The sequence below is a fragment of the Halichoerus grypus genome, chromosome 5 (genome assembly GCF_964656455.1).
Source record: "Halichoerus grypus chromosome 5, mHalGry1.hap1.1, whole genome shotgun sequence".
Lineage (NCBI taxonomy): Eukaryota > Metazoa > Chordata > Mammalia > Carnivora > Phocidae > Halichoerus > Halichoerus grypus.
This window is the reverse complement of record NC_135716.1, coordinates 163,472,079-163,494,102: the sequence shown is the minus strand read 5'-3', so window position 1 is coordinate 163,494,102 and position 22,024 is coordinate 163,472,079. Positions and strand designations below refer to the sequence as shown.

Below are 22,024 nucleotides of genomic sequence, written 5' to 3'. Positions count from 1 at the left end.
AACGACTGAGCCACCCAGGCGCCCCAGGAATTCTGCTATTTGTGACAGTATGGATGAATCTTGCGGTCATTATGCTAAGTGAAATAATAAGTAAAAAAGAGAAGGACAAATATAAATCCATGTATGTGTAGAATCTGAAAAGACCAAACTCAAAGAAACTGTAGATGGGTGGTTGCCAATCTGGGGTGGGGGAAATGAATGAAGGTGGTCAACAAGTACAAACTTCAGTTGTAAAGTAAGTTCTGGGGATCTGATTGTGGTGACTATAGTTAACAGCACTGTAGTATATACTTTAAAGTTGCTAAGAGAATAGATCTTAAATGTTTTCACCACACACACACACACAAAACAGTAACTGAGGTGATGGATATGTCAACTAACCTTATGTGGTAATCATCTTGCAGTATGATGCATAGATCATCACTTTGTGTACTGTAAACTTAAATGATATAGATCAGTTATATCTCAATATAGCTAGAAAAAATTTAAAAATGTTATTGGCCAATTTCTACTATTTTGATGTTTGTATTGCAGAAGTAGTTCAAAAGCAATGATGGGTGAAATTTCTGGTGCCTTAGCACAGATCAGGACAGTGGTACCAAACTGTACTAGTAGTCCATGTATTTGCCACTAACTCCCTCACTGTTGGAAAAAAAATTTGCTAGTTTCACTTAAGAATGTCCTTGATGAAACAGTACAAACCCAACCTTTGAAAATGTGTCTGGAGGAGAATCACCTGTGGGTAATTGAGTTACTAGCTAAATTAGACATTTTTTAAATTGACACCATTTTGGGGGCGCCTGGATGGCTCAGTCGTTAAGCGTCTGCCTTCAGCTCAGGTCATGATCCCAGGGTCCTGGGATCGAGCCCCACATCGGGCTCCCTGCTCGGCGGGAAGCCTGCTTCTCCCTCTCCCACTGCCCCTGCTTGTGTTCCCTCTCTCGCTGTCTCTGTCAAATAAATAAACAAAATCTTTAAAAATAAGTAAATAAATAAATAGACGATTTTTTAAGAAAAAAAGAGACAGGGGCGCCTGGGTGGCTCAGTTGTTAGGCGTCTGCCTTTGGCTCAGGTCATGATCCCAGGGTCCTGGGATCGAGCCCCACGTCGGGCTCCCTGCTCAGTGGGAAGCCTGCTTCTCCCTGTCCCGCTCCCCCTGCTTATGTTCCCTCTCTCGCTGTCTCTCTCTCTCTGTCAAATAAAAATCTTAAAAGAGAGAGAGAGAGAGAGAGACAAACCAAAAAATAGACTGAACTATAGAGAACAAACTGATGGTGCAGGTGGGCAGGGGGATGGGTAAAAGAAGTGATAGGGATTAAGAGCACACTTATCTTGATGAGCACCGAGTAATGTATACAATTGTTGAATCACAATATTGTACACCTGAAACTAATATAACATATGTTAACTATACTTGAATATTTTTAAAAAGTTGACACTATTTTTACTCGAAAGAGTGACTGACAGACAAACTGGTTATTCAGACTTAGATACTGGGCAGATGTTTTCTCAAAATGAATGAAATTCAGGATAGCAGTTTCCTTTTGGCTGGAGTTGGAGTGGGGCTGGAGGAGCCTGGGACAGGGTAAGGGCCCACAAGATTCAGACATATTGATAATGTTCTAGTTTTTAGATTTGGTGGTGGGTTTACAGATGCTCATTGTATTTTTTGCTTGGTAACATTATGTTTCATATTTTTGTATGTATCAAATATTACAGAATAAAGTTTAAATTTTAATGTGAAAAATAGATGGTGGGCATACGGGTTATTAAAGATAACATGGTATTCCACTGAATTAGATATGCTGTAATGTATTTCACCTAGCTCAGTTAAATATATTTGAGTTTATTGGGCAAGTCAAGTTTTCTCTCTTGTCATAGAGGTGATCATAACTTGTGAGCATTTACCATATGGCCTAGCATTGTTTTAAGTAGTACTTCACAGGTACTAACCTATTTAATCCTTACAACTCTATGAAGTAGGAAGTCATGTCCCTGTTTTAAAGATGAGATGTCAGGTGCTAAGTTATTGAGATTATCCGGCCTCCTTGAGGAGCGTCGGTCCCCTGAGTAGGGGAGATTGGGAGGCTGGGTAGGGACAGAAGCCCAGTGAAAAAGAAATGCTGTCCTCTTAAAAGCTTTTGTATTTGTTATCTTCTCTTTTTCTAGAGACCATGGCGAGCCCCGGGAAAGACAATTATCGAATGAAGAGCTATAAGAACAATGCCCTAAACCCTGAGGAAATGAGACGAAGAAGAGAGGAGGAGGGCATTCAGCTCCGGAAGCAGAAACGGGAGCAACAAGTAGGTTAACCTGAGTGTGCTCAAACATACTGTTCAGGAAAACAATCCAGCCACCATGGTTGGTCTCCACCTTACATTCTCACTTTCCCCTTAGGAAAATAGCTTAGCTCTGTGGGCCACTCATCTAGTTTCCTTTATTGTAAAGATGCTGGAAGCTTTGAAAAAAGAACCAATCTCTTACTCCTTTTCCATAATTTAGAACAACTTACGGGGTGCCTGGGTGGCTTAGTTGGTTAAGCATCTGACTCTTGATTTCAGCTCAGGTCATGACTTCGGGGTTGTGAGATCGAGGCCGCCCCCCCGCCCCGAATCGGGCTCTGCATGGGCATGAAGCCTGCCTGCTTAAGATTCTCTCTCTCCCTCTGCCCCTCCCCGCAACTTGCACTCACGCATGCTCTCTCTCAATTTAAAAAAAAAAAAAAAAAATTTAGACGTCATTTTTGTCTATTTTCACATATATGAAATATATATATATCATTTTTCATATATTGTCTTCAATATAATATTCTAGTTCTAGCCCCTTGTTGTCTTCTCTCTTCTTCACCCCCATAGTCAGTGTTAGGCCTGGCTCCTTAAGAGGTTCATCAGCCATTCTGGCTGCCTTACTTCTCTGTCTTAAGTCCATTCTTTGTAAGTCTCCCTAGGACTGAGACTTTATTAATGCCTCATCATCTATTCTGGCATAAACCACCACGATTGGTGCCTTGCCCAGGTCTAGATGCAGTTACCTAACCTGCTTTTGCCCACCCTCTTGCTTTACTCTTATTTCTTTCCTTCAAAGCCTTTTATACCCATCAACTTTTATACAAAGGGCACAGAAATCTTCACATGTTCTCTTAGGGGCACCTAGTTGGCCTAGTCAGTAGAACATGCAACTCTTAATCTCAGGGTCATGAATTCAAGCCCCACATTGGGCATAGAGCTTACTTTTAAAAAAAAGGAAAAATGTTCTCTTAAAAAATGTGAACAATTAGGTATAACATAGTAAAGCTGTTGAGTATCTTTCCATGTCAATATATTAAGCTTGGCATTATCTCAGCTATGCTAGCATATCCTTGACAGTTACTGCCATAATTTAGCATTGGATCATTCTTGGTTTTCTTTATTACAGTGAATAGTTTAACCACTCTCTTCTCTTTCAGCTTTTTAAACGGAGAAATGTGGAGCTGATTAATGAAGAAGCTGCCATGTTCGACAGTCTCCTCATGGACTCCTATGTGAGCTCTACCACTGGGGTAAGGCCCTTGCATGTGCTTCAGGTAGACCTGGGAAGTACCGGTGTCTATAGAACAGAAACTGGGCAGTTCTCATCTAGTGGCTTTGCCGACAGCCATGCTAAGTTCTTTCTTCCATGGTCCAGTTTTGTAACTGGTCAGCATAAGGAATCAATAGGGTTACCTCGGTGATGGAGACACCTGAGGAAACATTTAAGGGAAGCCATCATTTGCCTCAGAGGTTAGGAATCATCCAAATGTCCCAACTTAAAGCAGCCATGGATTAAACAACAAATACCTTCTCCTGAGCCTGCTGTTATGCCATCCTCTTGCCCTCAAGTCTTTAGAAAGCAGGATGCCAAGCAGGAGTGTGTACTCATATCTAGCTCTGGTGTTGGTTTGCAGTCTTAAATCTGTCTTACGTTCTAGGAGAGTGTGATCACACGAGAGATGGTGGAGATGCTCTTTTCTGATGATTCTGACCTGCAGTTAGCAACCACACAGAAATTCCGGAAACTGCTTTCCAAAGGTACAAAGCCTGGTCCTCGTACAGAGGCCCTACATGATTTAAGCTCTTGTTTCCTCTCACTGACCTTACCTGCTACTCCCCTTCACTCATTCTGCTCTAACCATACTGCTTTGGTATTCCTTGGACAAGCCAGGCACATTTTTTTTTTTTTAAGATTTTATTTATTTATTTGACAGCGAGAGAGGGAACACAAGCAAGGGGAGCGGGAGAGGGAGAAAGCAGGCTTCCCACCAAGCAGGGAGCCCGATGCGGGGCTCGATCCCAGGACCCTGGGATCATGACCTGAGCCGAAGGCAGACGCTTTACGACTGAGCCACCCAGGCACCCCAAGCCAGGCACATTCTTATCTTTGCACTGGCTCTTCCCTCTGCCTGATATCCTCTGGTCGCTGATAACTGTGTGACAGCTCCCCACTTCTCTGATTATATTCTAGATTCTCAGCAAGCCTACCCTGATGCCCTATATAAAATTGCAGGTCCCCTCCACTCAGCATTTTTAATCTTCTTACCCTGCCCTACCTCTCCTTTATTTCTCATTATACTTACTAACATGATAGAATGTCTCTCCTCTATGAGGGCAGAGACTTTTGTTGACTTTGTTCATTGTTGTATCTTCAGTACCTAGAACTGTGTCTGGCACATAGTTTGTACTCAATAAAAATTTGATGTATGATAGGAAAATACTTCTTGTCTCAGGATATGAAGCAGTCCTCCCGAGAAAACAAATGCTCTTTTTATAAGGGAAATATTTAGACGAGGGTTCCCCATCTCTTGGGCTTTCTTCTCTTCCTTAATTCTTTACTTCAGGAATTAAGTTTCAGGAAGCCAAAGGTGAATATACTTAATTTGGGATTGGTTTTCTCTTTAGCATCCCAACTGTATCCCACATTTCAAAGATGACCAATTATTGTGAAAACTACTTCACCAAAAAGGAGTTTGAGAATATCAATAAGGACAGTCAGAACTACCTAGGAAGGATGCGTGGACTGACCCCAGTGAATACACCAGCCAAAACCTCTCCTGACTTTTTCTTTCCTTCCTTTCTCCCTCTACCAGAGCCTAGTCCTCCAATAGATGAAGTTATCAACACTCCAGGAGTGGTGGATCGGTTTGTGGAGTTTCTGAAGAGGAATGAGAATTGTACATTACAGGTGAGGCCTGGTGTAGAAGGGTACCAGATAAAAGCCCTTTTCCCAAGAAATTGTTGTGGGGTGTTTCTATAGACACATCTCTCAAGAAATAGACAAGTAATATGAGGAAGTATTTAAGAGATGCATCAGAGGTCTTGGTCTCAAATAAGAGAGCCAAAATTTCTTCCCTAAAACAGTCTCAAAGGCAAGATACCAGAGGGGCATTTGGGTGGTGCAGTTGGTTAAGTATCTGACTCTTGGCTTCAGCTCAGGTGATCTCAGGGTCGTGAGGTCAAGCCCCAGGTTGGGCTCTGCGCTCAGCATGGAGTCTGCTTAAGACTCTCTCTCCCTCACCATCTGCCCACGTCCCCCATTCCCGGTGCTCACTTACATGCTTTGGCTCAGTCTCTCTGAAATAAATAAATCTTTAAAAAAAGAAGAAAGAAAGATACCTTAATATGACAGTTTGATTATTCAGTTATAAATCAAAGAAGGTTCTAGGGACGCCTGGCTGGCTCAGTCAGTAGAGCATGCAACTCTTGATCTTGGGGTCATGAGTTTGAGTCCCACATTGGTCGTAGAGTTTACTTTAAAAATACATACAAAGGTTCTAGTCCACTTCTAATTACCTGTGTGACCTGAGGCAAATCATTTAACCTCTCTAGGTGTCTCTTCAGAAATAGGTAGTGAGTCCATCCATTAGAACCTAGCCAGAAACTCAGCTGAAAGGGACTTTGAGAGATGCATGTCACTCTAATCCTGGTTTCGGAAATGAAGAACGTGAAACTCAGAAAATAAAGCGACTTGCCAAAGGACGTGGGTGCTTGGTGCTGCAGAGCTACACTTGGGACCATTGAAGCCTGGGTCCACCTTCCCATTGTGTTACTCACTGGCCACACTGCTTTTTGTCAGTTTTTTTTTAATAAAGATTTTATTTGTAAGTAATCACTACACCCAACATGGGGCTTGAACTCAACAACCCCGAGATCAAGAATTACATGCTCCACTGACTGATCCAGCCAGGCGCCCGTGCTTTTTGTCATTTAAAGGGGAAGAGGAGGAGGTTCCTGGGTGGCTCAGTCAGTTGAGGCTCCAACTCTTAGTCTCAGCTCAGGTCTTGATCTCAGGGTCATGAGTTCAAGCCCCACGTTGGGCTCCATGCTGGGCGTGGAGCCTACTTAAATATAAGATAAAAATAAATAAAGGGGAAGAGGAAAAGGCTTATGTTTCAGTTTTTTAGTCAGGGGCACGTGGCTCACTGCTCTCAGCCAGCTGGTAGGCACGGCTGATCTGTCTGGAATGATCTCTCAGTCATGGCTTAATCTCACTTTCAGTTTGAGGCTGCCTGGGCTCTAACGAACATTGCCTCTGGAACCTCTCAGCAGACCAAGATTGTCATTGAAGCAGGGGCAGTCCCCATTTTTATAGAGCTGCTTAACTCGGACTTTGAGGATGTACAGGAACAGGTAATGTTCACATTTGGCTTAATTCTTGGGGTCCCTGTGCTATAATAAAAAATATATTTGATCTTTGTGCCCAGTTCCTAAAAACTACTAAAAACCTTGGCATTTCCTGCATGATAAGAATGTCTTTTGTTATTTATAATGGAACACACCTAATGAGATGATTGGGTGGGGCCCCTAGGTAGCCTCAAGATGAGGAAGGTGGTCATCAGAACCCCCAACTCTTCCCATGCCTCCACCCCAACCTCCCCAGAGAACTTCTGGGTTGGTGAGCACATTGATGCAGTGCCCTAGAGAGGGCATGGAAGTTCGGTACCACCATGACTGCTCACCCCATACCTTGCCCTATGCATCTCTTTCATTTAGCTCTTCCTGAGTGATATCCATTACAGTAGCTACTAATGTAAGCAAAATGTTTCCCTGAGTTCTGTGAATCATTCTAGTGAATTATTGACTCTGAGGAGGAGATTATGGGAACTTTTGAATTTATAGCCAGTTGGTCAGAAGTATGGTGGCACCTGGTAATTGTAGCTGGTGTCTAAAGTGGGGAGCATTCTTGTGGGCCTGAGCCCTTAACCTGTAGGGTCTGTGTTAACTCTTAAGAGTTAGTGTCAGAATTGAATTAGACTGTTGGACACACAAGTGGTGTTGGAGAATTGATTGCTGATGTAGAAAAAACTCCACACATTTGGCATCAGAGGTAGTATTGGAAAGAAGACACCACAGTATGCATTTCTCAATACCTACAGATCGTAGAGATTAAGACACAACTTGCATTTCTTTCATTGGATTTTTACTGATTGGATAGAAAGTAGAAAGTGGTGCCTAGGGGCACCTGGGTGGCTCAGTCGTTAAGCATCTGCCTTCAGCTCGGGTCATGGTCTCAGGGTCCTGGGGTCGAGCGGGAAGCCTGCTTCTCCCTCTCTCACTTCCCCTGCTTGTGTTCCCTCTCACTGTGTCTCTCGCTGTCAAATAAAATCTTAAAAAAAGAAAGAAAGAAAGTGGTGCCTAGATTTTTTCCTCCCTTACTACATACTGGCTAGATCCTGTGAGGCTGCAAGAATGCAACTTTCCAATCACTTTCTCTTTTTCTGAGGAGTGGGCATAGGGAGGTCTTGGTTTGGCTTCTTTGGCAGCAGTACAGATGTCAGCCTGTCTTCCCCTACTAAATCAGGAACTCCGAGAGGAAAGGCCCTCATAGAGCAAATGCTCAATAAGGAGGTCAGCAAGGAGGGTACCTTGATACGGTTTTTGTCCAAGTTACTGGTGGGTACTCACTCTGGTATAAAATAGTGACAGGAGCCACTAGAGTCTGTGAGTGACGGTTCCATCATCTCCTTTTCAGGCAGTCTGGGCACTTGGAAACATAGCTGGAGACAGCTCCGTTTGCCGAGATTACGTCTTGAACTGTTCCATCCTTAATCCTTTGTTAACGTGAGTAATTATGATCATGTGCACCTGGGGCCTCTGTAAGGCAGCCACGTGGCAGATCTTTGCGGGGCAGCTTACCTTAAGATGTTGAGTAAGTGCAAAAATACTAAAAGTATGTTGATTGCCAAAGTAAAAGAGAGGTATCTTTTGAGAGTAAGAAGATTGTGTCTGTGCCAAGGAGGATCTTCTGTTTCCTTACTTCATGGCACTATAGATTCTCATGTTGGTCATACCTGCCTCATTGTTGAGTCAGAAGAGAGAGGCAAGACTAGCCCATCTGGAAAAATCCAACCCTTTCTATGGAATGCATTGATTTGCTATTTTATGCATAGGCATATCGGAGAGCTATGTCGTAAACGACAGATTAAAGACCCCAGGAAGGGGCATGGGGATCCTTCGCCAATCCCTCCCTCCCATACCCTTCAAATAGAGCTTCATCTAAATCAAAATAGATGGAGGAGTTGTACTTCTTCAGAGACCACAATCTCAAAGACTACCACTATAACTCTTTCTTGGGCCCTTCACAGAAAATCATTGCTTATCTCACACTAGACCTTCAGCTTTTATTTCCAAAGAGAACAGTACTCCTTGTTTAGATCTTGTGGCCAGAGTTAGGAGCACAGTATGTCCTATCTTAAAAGGCTTGCAGGCTTACTCAAATTTCAGCCCTTTGTATGTCCTTACTAGCTATGGTCTTAACAAGCCACAGCTGGTCCTTATCCTGTGAAGCTGTAGGTCGGCCTCCTGGCCCAGACAAGCTCAGTTAACTTAGGTCTATGGGTAGAAAGACACGGTGAGGCTGCTAGAGTCTTAGGGGTCTGATTGGATTTGCTCCTGGGGTTCATAGGTGACAGCCCTATGCCAAGGGCATCATTGCTTAGGATCTGTCTGGCTTTGCTGTTTCCTTCAGACTCCTTACCAAGTCCACACGACTGACAATGACAAGGAATGCAGTCTGGGCCCTGTCAAACCTCTGCCGAGGAAAGAACCCACCCCCAGAGTTTGCAAAGGTGAGAGAGCTTCTTACCAGTTTCTGAATGAAAGCAGTTTCCTTCATATGCAGGCATTTTGATATAGGAGTTTTCAGGTCTTTCGGGGACCCCTTAGGGTCTCAGTCCATGGGAAACTGAAAGAGGCAATTGTCAATGAAGTAGGTGATCTTGTGTGCTTTGGATGGCAAAGTGAAAAAGGTAGTCCTGATGGTTTAATGTAGCAGAAATCTCTAGGGCTTAGAATTACTTGTAGGGGAGGAGACAACGATGTTAGGGTTAGTGGTAGAGCTGATTAGCCCTGTCCCCTCATGAGTCCCTCTCACTCTGCTTCCAACAGGTCTCCCCTTGTTTACCTGTGCTGTCTCGCCTACTCTTCAGCAGTGACTCAGACTTGCTGGCAGATGCTTGCTGGGCCCTTTCTTATCTGTCCGATGGCCCCAACGAAAAGATCCAGGCAGTCATAGATTCTGGAGTCTGCCGAAGATTGGTAGAGCTTCTAATGTGAGTATCTGGTTGGAAAGATTCCCTAAAGTTCTCCAAGCTCCAACTAAAGAGCTGCCGTAAGCAGTCTGCTGCTCTGTGCAGAGGGCTGGAGCCGTGACAGTGCTGCTGGCCCTCTGCTGATCAGGTCTCCCCCCTCTATAGGCACAATGACTACAAAGTGGCCTCTCCTGCCCTGAGAGCAGTGGGTAACATTGTCACCGGGGATGACATCCAAACCCAGGTAAGGAGGGAGCTGTTTAGGGACAAAAGCCCTAACCAAGGGTTTGGGTCTTGTTGGGGGGCAGCATGGTCCAGGAGACAAAGCATGGGCTTGGGTGAAAAATTCCAACTTTGCCACTTCCTGAATGATTGACTTGATTGCCTTAATTTCTTTTATAAGTTGGAAGCAAATCATTGTCCATTGGGTGCTTCTGAAGGAAAACTAAATGTCATAGACTGACTACCTGGGACATTGTAGGGTAATTTTTAAGTTTTTGAGTCATGGTCCCCTTGAGACACAAAGCTGTAGAATCTTACCTCTACTTCCTACACCCTTAGAATCCTACAGACACTTCCTCATGTTAATAACACCTCTGATGAGGGCACAGTAAAAAGGGTTCCTTTGTTCAAATGCTAGAGATCAGAGTATTCGTTTGGTCTTGAGAAGTTGGCATAATTCTGTGGGATTCTTGACAAATTTCTAAGAGTTGAGTGATCTCATTCAAACCACACTCAATTCCTAGGTCATTGTGTGTGTGTTGCATATATGTGTGAATTTTCATAATATAACATGTACTGCTTTTACCATTCAGTGTACACTTCAGTGACATTCAGCCCATTAACATTGTTATTTAATTGTCATCAACACCCATCCCCACAGGGTTTCATCATCCTAAACTGATTTCTCTGTGCCCATTAAATAATAACTCCCTGTTTCCTCTTTCCTGGGCCTCAGTCCCTGGTAGCCATCATAACACTTTTTCTCTCTTAGGAGTTGATTACTCTAGGTCTCTCATATAAGTGGAACTATATATAGTTGTCCTTTTGTGTCAGCTAATTACACTTAGCCTAATGTCTTCAAGGTTCGTTCATACGTAGCATGTGGCATGCCTTCATTCCTTTTTATGGCTGAATAGTAGTCTGTTGTATGCATATATCACATTTTGTTTATCCATTTGTCTTGTTGATAAATACTTGGGTTGTTTTCACCTTTTGGCTATTACGAATAAAGCTACATTGAACAGTGGCGTACAAATGTCTGAGTCCCTGCTTTCAGTTCTTTTAGGTACATACCCAGAAGTGGAGTTACAGGATCATACGCTGATTTTATGTTTAAGATTCTGAGGGACCACCTGCTGTTTCGCACAGTGGCTACACCATTTTATATCCCCACCAGCAATGTACTGGGTTCCAATTTCTCCACATCCTTACCAACACTTGTATTGTCTGAGGTTTTTGATAATAGCCATCCTAATAAGTGAAATGGTATCTTATTGAAGTTTGGTGGTTTTTTTGTTTTGTTGTGTTTTTTAAGTAGGCTCCACACCCAACGTGGGGCTTGAACTCACAGCCCTGAGATCAAGAGTTGGATGCTACACCAACTGAGCCAGCCAAGTGCCCCCTTATTGCAGTTTTGATTTGCATTTCCCTAATGATTAGCGATGTTTGGCATCTTTTCATATGCTCACTTGCCATCTGTATTTCTTCTTTGCAGAAATGTCTGTTTAAGCCCTTTCAGCATTTTTTAAATTGGGTTCTTCAGTTTTTTTGTTAGTTGTAGGAGTTCTTTATTCTGGATATTAATCCTTATCAGATACATGATTTGCATATATTTTCTCCCATTCTGTGGTTTGCCTGTTCACTCTGTCGATGGTATCTTTTGATTCACAGAAGTTTTTAATTTTGATTAAGTCCTGTTTACCTAGTTTTTTTTTGTTGTTGCCTGTGCTTTTGGTGTTCTAGGTCATTCTTAACTGTTCAGCCCTCCCTTGTCTGCTCCACTTGCTGAGCAGCCCCAAGGAGTCAATCCGAAAGGAAGCTTGCTGGACCATTTCAAATATCACTGCTGGCAACAGGGCTCAAATACAGGTAAAACAAGCAGGAGGGAAGGGGGCGGGGCAGGAGCAGGTGGGAAGGCAAGGGAACATGAGAGGTTGTGGGATATTTGCTTCTAGAAGAAATAATTTGTTCCCCTTTAGAAATTGGGGTCAGTATGTGCTGTTGAATATTCTTTTTAAGAAGCCCAGTTCCTCTGTATCCTCTTAGTCTATGGGAAGAACAAAGGACCCCCAGGAGGAGGAAGATGTCTGAATCTTAGCTGATTTTGTAGGCTAGATTTGTTAAGGCTTTTTGTAAGCTTAATCTTCTTAAAGTGACTTTCGCTGTGTGTTTCCCCCTCCCCCATCCTCTCTCAGGCTGTCATAGATGCAAATATCTTCCCTGTGTTGATCGAAATCCTTCAGAAAGCAGAGTTCCGTACAAGGAAAGAGGCAGCCTGGGCCATCACCAATGCTACATCAGGAGGAACACCTGAGCAGATCAGGTATCCATTTGTTTCTCATTGTCTTGAGTGATATGTGTACTCTCCTTCTTGGTTCATGGTCTACAGTAACCACTAAACTGCTTTTCCTGGGATAGGTCTGCCCCCAGTCCAACAGCACCAGGTTTAACTGGTAAGCTACTAGATTGGCATTGGAATCTGGAATAGATTCCTCTAAAGCATGTACCTCTTTTCTTCCAAGAGAATAGAAACCTAGGACACAGACATCCATCTCTCCTCTACTTTCCACCTTCCAGAGAATCACCCATACAAATGAAGGAGAAACCATGCTGTGATTCATTCATAGCAACTTTTGGGGGAAATCATTTTTGGGGGTTGACACTTGGGAGAAGCAAATAGCCATTTTGTGTGTGTGTGCTCTTTGATTTTGGTTTCCATCATCAGCATGAGTAGGAGTGATGGGAACTGGACAAGTGTTTTGCCCTCAGCTTGTTGCCCAGGAAGAGGAGTAGGAATATATTCAGCATATTTAAAGCCTTAGGAGAAAAGGAATAACCATTAAGTTAAACTTTGAAGGATTTAGGGTTGTAAAAGCCCTTTTGGACAGGAGAAAACATAAGTAAAGGTACAAGAATCAGAAACCTGGAGATGTTTACTTGTTTGACTGGAATGTAATGTCCTTGGAAGGGAATGATGGGAGGGTAGGAACCAGATCGGAGAGGGTCTGTTTTGTCAGGCTTGTAGAGCTTGGGCTGAACATTTTAAGCAGGGAAGTGATGTGTTCAGAGTGGTAACATTACAGCAAGGGGACAATAGAGACAAGGAGGAGCAATCTATGGCAGCCTTCGCCATGGAAATGAACTAGACCCAGAGCATTGGAAGAGTGGAGAGACTGAGATAAAGAAGTGGATATGAAGGCTCAGCAAAAGGGGGTTGCTGAGAGTATTGACATGTGTGAAGGAGACCCACAGGCCCTACGGCACCTGCCTAGCACCTCTTCTGCCCTGCATTAATTTAGAACTTCCCTGGTCTCTGCCCCTAGGTACCTGGTCTCACTGGGCTGCATCAAACCCTTGTGTGACTTGCTGACTGTGATGGATTCGAAGATTGTGCAGGTGGCCCTCAATGGGTTAGAGAACATCCTTCGGCTTGGAGAGCAAGAGGGCAAGCGCAGTGGCTCAGGGGTCAACCCCTACTGTGGCCTCATTGAGGAAGCCTATGGTATGTGTCCTGTCTTTAGCCTCACCTCTGCCTTAAGTAGAGAGGTTCCAGGTCAGGACCCCAGGGACTGAGGGCCTCCAAGGTAGTTTACATGTAAGGCTGTGGGATTTGGGGGGTCATCATTGAACAAGGTTTTATCCCATCATTTCATTCTCCCTCTGAGGAGCAATAGATCCACTTCTCTTTTTGATAGGCTCTGCCCCCAGTAAGTAGGCATGGCGCTGATGCAAAAATAGAGCTCCAGTTTCTAGCAAGTTCCAGTAAGAGTGTTCATCACTCATCTCTGAGAGCTTCAGAGAAGCTAATGATTTGCCCAGGCCACACAGGTATTTAAAGCAGGACTAGAACTTCTGATTTATAACTGACATTTTGGTCTTTTTCCTTTGGGGCTATGTAGTTTTAGGAAAAAGTCTTGGCTCTCCTCTTTCTTGTCAAAGAGAGATCTGATCGTATTACTTATGTTGATAAACACTAACATACCTCAGGGAAAGAAAAACATAAATGTTTCATGGCCCCATAGAAGAGCAGTTACATTTTACTCTTGTCCCTCCTTCCTCCTTGCCACCGCCATCGTAGGCTTGGATAAAATTGAGTTTCTCCAGAGCCATGAGAACCAGGAAATCTACCAGAAGGCCTTCGACCTCATTGAGCACTACTTTGGTGTAGAAGATGATGATAGCAGCCTGGCTCCCCAAGTGGATGAGACACAACAGCAGTTCATCTTCCAGCAGCCTGAGGCCCCCATGGAGGGCTTCCAGCTATAATGTCTGCCTCCGGGGAGGGGAGGGGATGGGAAGCACCACCAACCAGCGGAAAAGCAGCCCTCTGGTGGGCGGGAAACCAGCCCCCCCATCATCAGCCACCACACACCTCTGCTGCCCTGGAAACTGTGCTCTTGACCTGCTCCGCCCCCTTCCCTGGAGGGAGCACCCTCTGGACAGACGGAACCATCTGAGGCTCACATTTGGGTTTTGTGACAAGAAGGGGACGTGTTGGGTTTTTCTTCCTTACACTATATTTTGGCTGCACATATGTCTTTAACCCAGGAGCCCAGGGGTAGACAAAGGAGGACTGAGGTAATCAATTTTGCACCTTTTTAATTTTTTTTTTTTTTTTTTCCTTTAGTGGTGACTTCCTTCCCTTTTATCTTCCTTCATCCTTCCCAGTTCTCTGCCCTGATCTGTGTAACTCTTATCTTGGGTACTTGAGCAGATGGACTATTCCAGAGGTGGGGGGGTGGGAGGGGAGGGAAAAAATTCAAAACAAAGTGTTCTTGCTCTGACAGAATATTAATCTTGTATGCTTGGATTGAGTTATTTAATTTTTTTTTTCTTTTGCACATTTTTCTTGTATTAAGATTGCTCTTTCCAAGAGCCATGAGTTCCTGGTTTTAGGAATCCCAGCTGCCAGCATGGTCTGGGACTAGAGGCTGAGGGGGAGGTCACCATGAGACAAAGGTTCCTTCCTCCCTCTAACCCCTCCGCAGACCTCTTTAGTTTGGGGGTTCGCCTTCTCTCCAGGGGCACGTACACCAGTGGGCGTGGAGGGGAGGAGCGCAGGCCTTCAGGTGGGTCTTCCCATGTGTCGCTACTGATCCCATGTTTCCTACCCACCTTCCAGTGGTGCGACCCAACTTCATTTGTTTACTTGAAAATTCCCCTCGGAGTTGAATGAACCTCTGAGGTAGCTGTATTTTCTCCTAAGCACGAGACGGGGGCAGTGGTCCTTCCTCTCTCCTGAGGAGAAAGTCCTTGCTCTGGTGACCCATAAGTTGCAGAGGAGGTGGAGTGAGAGTGTCATGTATTGGGATAGCCAGGGATCCCTGCCTTTGGCCTTCCTTCTTCCTCTTCCTCTTCCATAGTTGGATCATGTATATTTTACTTCCAAAGGAGAGAATGTCAAAAAGTTCTGTATTTTTTTATATTCTATATATTAGGTAGGTCAATCTTATTTGGTCTCAAGAGGAAGAACTGTCTGTAATTTCTGTAAGTAGGATACTGTGAGGACGACCAAAAAGAGAGGAGGAAGCTGCTTCGCTCAGGGAGCCTGGGCTTGGTCCTTTTCCTCTCTGCTTAGGTTCTGGGCCACCACCTGGGACCAACCCTTAGCTCTGGAACCTTCATATAGCAGGTCAGCCTGGTCTAATTGTCCCAGTACCTGAAGGGAGCAAGGATGGCCCCAGGGCCCGGAGAAGTCTACCACTCTAGTCCTTATTGCTAAGCGTCCTGCTTATATCAGGAAACCCAGAAAGCAGTCTGCCTTCTCAGATTCAGTCTCAAAGGCCCTGGCCACACAAAGTATCAGACACAGCTGCCTCTCCAGTGATCATAGAAACTTAGCAGCCTCGGGACTTTCGTGAGAGTTATTGGTATCTTTCCTGTTTGGGATCCTTGGGCCTGGTTTGGGTTTTTCCCTTCCTTGTGACAGTTATAATCCTAATGCCTTTTCTCTTTGAGTAAAGCTAGAGCAGTGCCTCAGTGGCTTGCCTACGCTTTGGTGGATTACATGAGAATAAAGCCCAGTTGTTGGGGAGAGGAGTGGAGAAAGTTGCTGGCTAAGTGTAGACCAACTGTGGAGCTGTGGGCACAGTCTGCCCTGCCCCTGCTTCCCCACTGCGGTCAGTCCTGTGCCTGCGCCGAGCTGTCGTTACCCGTCCCCAGGGACAGTGCCACTCTCACTCCCATTCCTGCAAATCCCTTCTGGCTCAGGTTAAATCCCTGCCCCTCTGCTTACAGATCTAAAGTTCAGGTGCTCACTGTCGGTCACTGGTCTTAACTTTGCCCTCTCCTAGTGTTGAGATCCAACTTCAGAACCATTCGCTGAGGAAGGTGGTGTGGGGCTTGCAGTTATCACTGAAAGGTCACACCAATGCTGTGCCACTTCAGGACGTCAGACTTTAGTACCCTGACCTTAGTACGTCAGATGCTATTCTTCAGCTTAGGAATGACAGATACCGGCCCACAAGGAGACAAGGGGCGGGACCTCTGTTACTTGGCCCACTGACTCCATTACAAAACTTTTCCCCTACAGTTCAAAGAGAAGCCACCTGCCCCCGCTCCGTCCTTCCCAAAGGGCAAAGCACTTTAGTAGGACCTATTGTGTACATCTCAAGCAATAGTTGAGTCCCTGTCATTGGGGCCAGATTTTTATTGTGAGACATACACACTCTGCTTTTCCCAACTACTCTAAAATCTTGCACTTCAGATCTGGGGCCTATACCAGATGGAAGACTTTTCTGATCCATCTGGCTGCTGCTTACAAGCCAGCTTTCTCCAGGGACTAGAAAGGCTGAAGTCTCCCAGGGTACAACATGAGGACAGATTTCTCATCAGATAAAGTGGCCTCTAGGAGCTTTCCTTTGTTGGCGTCTTCCTCAGACCATATTTTCCCATTATTTCCTTCTACCCCTGTTTCAGTCAGCAGGTGAGATTCTTCCAGCCCACAGGGGCAATAACATCTTCAGTGTCTCCTCTCTCCTTTGGTCCTCTTGGAAAGCAAAACATTATTTCCATAGGCCAGCCTTGACAGCCACTCTTCGTGGGCAGCCCCAATCTGGACTTCAGACCCTGGCCTCAGTGAGGTCACAGTCTGCTTTCCGGTAGATTTCTGAATGGATGTTGTAGGGATGAAGGGGCTCCGCAGCCTGTTGTCGGGAATAGCCTTGAAAAGACCTGTTTTTGGAATCTTCATATGCTGGCACATGGCTGGTATATCCATTTAAGATCTCCGCTGGAGGTGGAGATATCTAGGTGTGGATCAGGGGATAAGGATCCTTTTAGCTGAAGTTTTAAAGACTGTTGGCTATTCTTTATTGCCAGCCCCTCTGGTTATCCTACCCCCAACATCTCTAGTACTAATAGTCTTTGGTCTTACAAGTCTGCCTTCAATTCTGAGCTGCCCCCAGGTGACTGCATGGCCTTGGCATTGGCTGCTGCCTTCTGGTAGAACTTCATGGGTTCCACTTCCAGCTGGCCAGCCTGGTTACTTGGGGCAGTGCAGACAGATGACTCTTCCGAAAAGCAGGCATTGATGACCTCAGCTTTTGGGGACCCTTGCTGTTCCCCCTTTACAAAGAACCTTAGATCTACTCCTACTCTTTGCCCTGGAAGCCACTTCCCAAGAGCCCTATTTTTTGGAGCTAAACTGCACAGATAATAGCTGCTACTGTACTTGGTCAAGGAAGAGTGAAAGAAGGCTCTCAGGCACACTTTTTCTCTCAAGTCACACTAGTTTAAAATGAAAACCATCTGACAGAATGAACTGGATTTCTATGTTCTCATGTCTACCTGTTTCTCTCTATACCCTAGAGCTACTTGTTTCCAGCAAACTAAAAGGGAAGATGAACAGTACTTCCCTCCTCTTCTCCCTGAGACTCACTCAGCTTGGTATCCATCATCTTGGATTCTTCAGTAGATAATCTGTGAGCCCAGACTCTGGATTTTCAGTTGAAGGCAGGGAGCCATAGGGAGGACAGGCTGGCTGGAGGCCTCCCTGGCAGCCTGGGGAAAGGTGTGAGGCTCAGTGCACTGAACCATAGGATGTACTCGTAACCAGTAGCAACATCTTCTAGGTAGGACTGTCCTAGAAGTGAGTGAGTGTGAGACTGAGTAATTGCTCAGAGTAGGTTTCTTCCACAGCCGTTTAGGATTGCACATTCTAGACCAATCTTGTCCAGTATTTTTTCTGTGTCTTAACTTTTGAAGTCTTTTTGTTAAGCCAGCAAGCTGAGAATTTGGCCCTGCGGGGATCCATGTGGTAGGCACTAGCTGCTCTTTGTCCAAGGCCTTTGTAAGTGATTCAGTCATCCCACTGTCTACCCCCAGCCCCACCCCCACTTTAAGGCCATGACAAGGGAAGAATTTGAAGTCAATACCAATCAAGTCTGCGAATTAAAGCTGTTATTTTTCCTCTGAGAGGGCATTTTGCATCAGGCCTGGGGTATGTGCAGAACCAAAACTGGGTGTGGGCAGCAACATTAAATTTTGGGCCCCGAACACCCAGGAAAAAGGCTCCTATAGTGTGTCATAAAGGTCTCCAGTGGTTTTGGGCCTACCTCGGTATTTCTGGGCCAGCCTGACTGCTGATGTCCATGTTAGCATATACCTAAACCCCTTTCCTAACGCTAGCCCTCCTCCCTTGTGTAGATTAGATTTTTAGCTCCTGGGTTTGGGGAGAAAAAACTGCCATGCCCTGGGGCCAGTGAAGGAAGTCAAAGCTCAGATCCTGAGATTGGCTGGGAACTTCTTGACTCAGGATGTCATTAAAAAGAGTCCACCTCTACCAGAACCCTCAGACCCTGGAGTTAGGTATTGTCTCTCTTAGCCAGCTTCTGTGGGAATTGCCTTTGATGACTAAAGAAGCTAAGGAGGGGTGGGAGGTGGGTATGAGGTCCCATCCACCGAGGTCAGACTGGATGTCCTTCAAAAACAGCTTGGGTTCCCAGCTAAAGACCCTAGGAAGGTGAATCGAAACTTTTCCCCATTGGTTTATTCTTTCCAAATTCATTTGCTTTTAGTTTTCTAAGAACTATAGACTCTGGCTATTTTCCATGTTCTCAGGGCCCCTGGGTAGACGGACAAAGTTTGATGATTTCAGAGCAGACATAGGCCAAGAAACCGTGGCATTGAGTGTGCTGAGTCCAGACAAATGATATTTATATACACATCCAAATTTGAAGAGAAAATGTATTTCTTTAGGTTTCAAACACTGTACTAGATATAAAGCAAAAATAAAAACCTGTTGCAAAGTTCTAAATTGTCTTCTTTCGAATCATCCTAAACTGGATTTTTTGGAAATGAATGAGCCAAGGGTGTTTAAACGTGTGGCTTAACAGTGGAATTAGGATTGCAGCAGCCTGCTCCTGCTTATAAAGAAAAAAAAATTTTTTTAAGATTTTTAATCATTTGAGAGTGCAGGAGCTGGGGGGGAGGGGCAGGAGCAGACTCCCCAATGAGCAAGGAGCTCAACACCTGGCCAATTCCAGGACCCTGAGATCGTGACCTGAGCCGAAGGCAGATGCTTAACCAACTGAGCCAGGCACCCCAAGAATTGCTTTTAAGTAAGCTCTACGCCCAACACAGGTCTCAAACTCAAAACCCTAAGATCAAGACCTGAGCTGAGATCAGGACACTTAGCTGACTGAGCCACTCAGGTACCCCAAGAATTTTTTTTACTCAGCTTTATTGAAATATAATTGAGATACAGTAACTGGCACATATTTAAAATGTACAATTTGATAAGTTTTGACATACGCACCCATGAAACCATCACCACAATCAAGATAGTGAACATATCCATCACTTCTAGAAGTTTCCACATGCCCCTGTGGAGTCCCCCCTTCCCGCCCAACCCCTAGCAACCACTGATCTGTGTTCTGTCACAATAGTTTAGTTTGCATTTTCTAGAGTTTCTCTACAGGATTTTGACATTTCATCAGTTCCAGTTAACAGCCCTTTGAGCCACTGGGGTCATACAAACTACTCCCATTTAGGTCAATTCCTAGGACAGAGATTACAAACAACCAGCCAAAAAGCTGAGTTAATCTAAAAGGAAGGTTTTGGTTGGCTGATAGAGTATGTTTAATTCATTGGCATCATTTTTTTTTTTTTTTTTTTAAAGATTTTATTTATTTTATTGAGAGAGAGAGAGCACAAGAGGGGGGAAGCGGGAGAGGGAGAAGCAGACTCCCTGCCGAGCAGGGAGCCCGATGCGGGACTCGATCCCGGGACTCCAGGATCATGACCTGAGCCGAAGGCAGTTGCTTAACCAACTGAGCCACCCAGGCGCCCATCATTGGCATCATTTTTTAAAAGATCTATCTTGAAAAATTTCTGGCACTACTGGATCTAAGTTTCTGCTTGAAAACAATCTGCAAGAGCTCTATTTTACCACAATCCCCACCATTCCCAGTGGTCTCCCCGACAATCTGGAAAATGTTAATAATTGTTGCTATTTTCTTTTACAGCAAAGGAGAACCTTTAACCCATGTTTCTCAATTTTTCTTATTCCTCGCCTACCTACTCATTACCCAGCTGGCCCGTGTAGGCCACTGTTGATCTTTCTAGCTACACCATTCCACCCCCTTACCCCACACATGCCTTGTTCTTATCTTCTTTATCTCTGCCTAGAACACCCTCTTCCCATGGGAAGCCATCAAGGCCTGATTTATATGTTACCTCAAGAGATTTCCAACATGTTTTTCTGGAAATAATCAGGGCCTTAGTTGGGAGACACCTGGATCCCCAACATTTCTGGCTTGAGTTCCACCTTTATACTATTATACCATATTCTCAAAGTTACCTGGTAAACAGACTAAGGGATGAGGAAGAGCACTGCCCTTAAGTCTAACTGGGGAAGATACTGAACATCCTTAAGAGCCCCAAAACAATGCTCGATTTGCACAATTTCATTCTCTGCCTTCGCTGCCCTGGACTGATGCTGGGCTTTAGGAATACAATTTAGCCAACAGTTCTTATAATGTTCATTGAATTGTAAGCAAATAATTTCAACATCTCATTACTAATGCTGTTACAGAGCTCTATCCAGACCTAGGGAGCAGGGACAGACTGCAGAGCACTGGGAAGGCTCTAAAGTGACCTCTGTGTTGGACCTCAAAATGCTGTTTTTGTCAGAAGGGCATTTTGGAAGCTGGAATAGCACCTGCAAAAAACTGGGAAATCCTGGAAATAGTAAAAGTATAGCGGGAGCAAAAAAGAGGGCATGGGCAGGATTGGCTGGAAAGAAGCCAAACCATTTACACATTAAATTCCAGGCACATGGGTTGTTGGCTTTTTATTCCATTATCTATAGGCAGCTGAATAAAGAACTGTGATCTCACATTTGGAAGAAGGTTTCGGTTTTCCCCCTTTAGCCCCAGGGCAACTCGGATTTTGTCTGTAGAGGGTGGGCCAGTCATAGAAAAAGTTCAGGAATCTGCTGAGGCCAAACTTCTTGCAGAGCCCCCTCAGCTCCTTCCAAAGAGGGACTCAGGCTGGTAATGGGAGAGTTGGGGGCGGGGGGTAAATAATTTCACCAAATTACCTTCACTCATCCTCAGGGAAAGGGTGCCATGGTTATTTCTTCTGGGTAGGAGTCAGAGTAGTCCAGGAGTTAAAATGGGTACTGTCCCAGACTGGTTTTGAATCCCTGCTCACACCACTCAACAGCGATGGAACAAGTAACTTTTGACTTACTGTCCTCAAATGCAAATAGAAATAACTAATAGTACTAATCTTAATAAGTAGTTACGAGGATTAAGCTAGTAGATGGAAAAATGCACACTCTAAACGCTCAAAGAATTACTATTGTTATGGAAAGTTTTCATTTGAATACGGAAAATGAGGCCCTGGGAGAGAAAAGAATGCCCGGTCACACAGATTAGCGATGAGGTTAGGACTGGAATATAGGTCTAATTACCAGCCCAATATTCTATCCCTTGTCCTCAGAGTTCCTAGTCATAGATGTTCACAGCAGACGGTAAGGACCGGTGGGGGTGTGCAGGAAAGAACAGCCAGTCGCAGGGCTTTGGGCCTGAATTATAACTTCACGATAGGAACGAGATGGACTCGAGTATTTGTGCAGAATGACTAGCTCCTTTCAGACCTCCTGGGCATCCGGCTCCCAGAACTAAAGTCCTTTCTATTGCACCTTGGAAGTTGCGGGGCGGGGGGAGGGGTCAGCCCCGGTGCATGGCGGGAGGTGTAGTCCTTTCCCTCCCCCGCTTTCCCAACTCACCCGCCTCAGAGGCCGCCTTCGCTTCA

The 22,024-nt window shown here is 44.8% G+C and overlaps 1 protein-coding gene across 2 annotated transcripts in view; it reads left to right on the top strand.

The window, feature by feature from the left end:
• Positions 1 to 19,019, top strand: part of KPNA6 (karyopherin subunit alpha 6) — a 58,234-nt gene extending 39,215 nt beyond the window's left edge. For both annotated transcript variants that reach the window (XM_078073480.1, XM_036081831.2), the window contains 13 exons: positions 2,170 to 2,303; positions 3,446 to 3,538; positions 3,947 to 4,046; positions 5,102 to 5,196; positions 6,510 to 6,641; positions 7,984 to 8,072; positions 8,980 to 9,079; positions 9,399 to 9,562; positions 9,707 to 9,785; positions 11,507 to 11,632; positions 11,959 to 12,086; positions 13,087 to 13,265; positions 13,842 to 19,019. In XM_078073480.1, coding sequence (XP_077929606.1) covers positions 2,175 to 2,303; positions 3,446 to 3,538; positions 3,947 to 4,046; positions 5,102 to 5,196; positions 6,510 to 6,641; positions 7,984 to 8,072; positions 8,980 to 9,079; positions 9,399 to 9,562; positions 9,707 to 9,785; positions 11,507 to 11,632; positions 11,959 to 12,086; positions 13,087 to 13,265; positions 13,842 to 14,029 — 1,602 coding nt within the window. In that variant the 5' untranslated portion in view covers positions 2,170 to 2,174 and the 3' untranslated portion in view covers positions 14,030 to 19,019. The remainder of the gene's footprint in view (positions 1 to 2,169; positions 2,304 to 3,445; positions 3,539 to 3,946; positions 4,047 to 5,101; positions 5,197 to 6,509; positions 6,642 to 7,983; positions 8,073 to 8,979; positions 9,080 to 9,398; positions 9,563 to 9,706; positions 9,786 to 11,506; positions 11,633 to 11,958; positions 12,087 to 13,086; positions 13,266 to 13,841) is intronic.
• Positions 19,020 to 22,024: the final 3,005 nt, after the last annotated feature.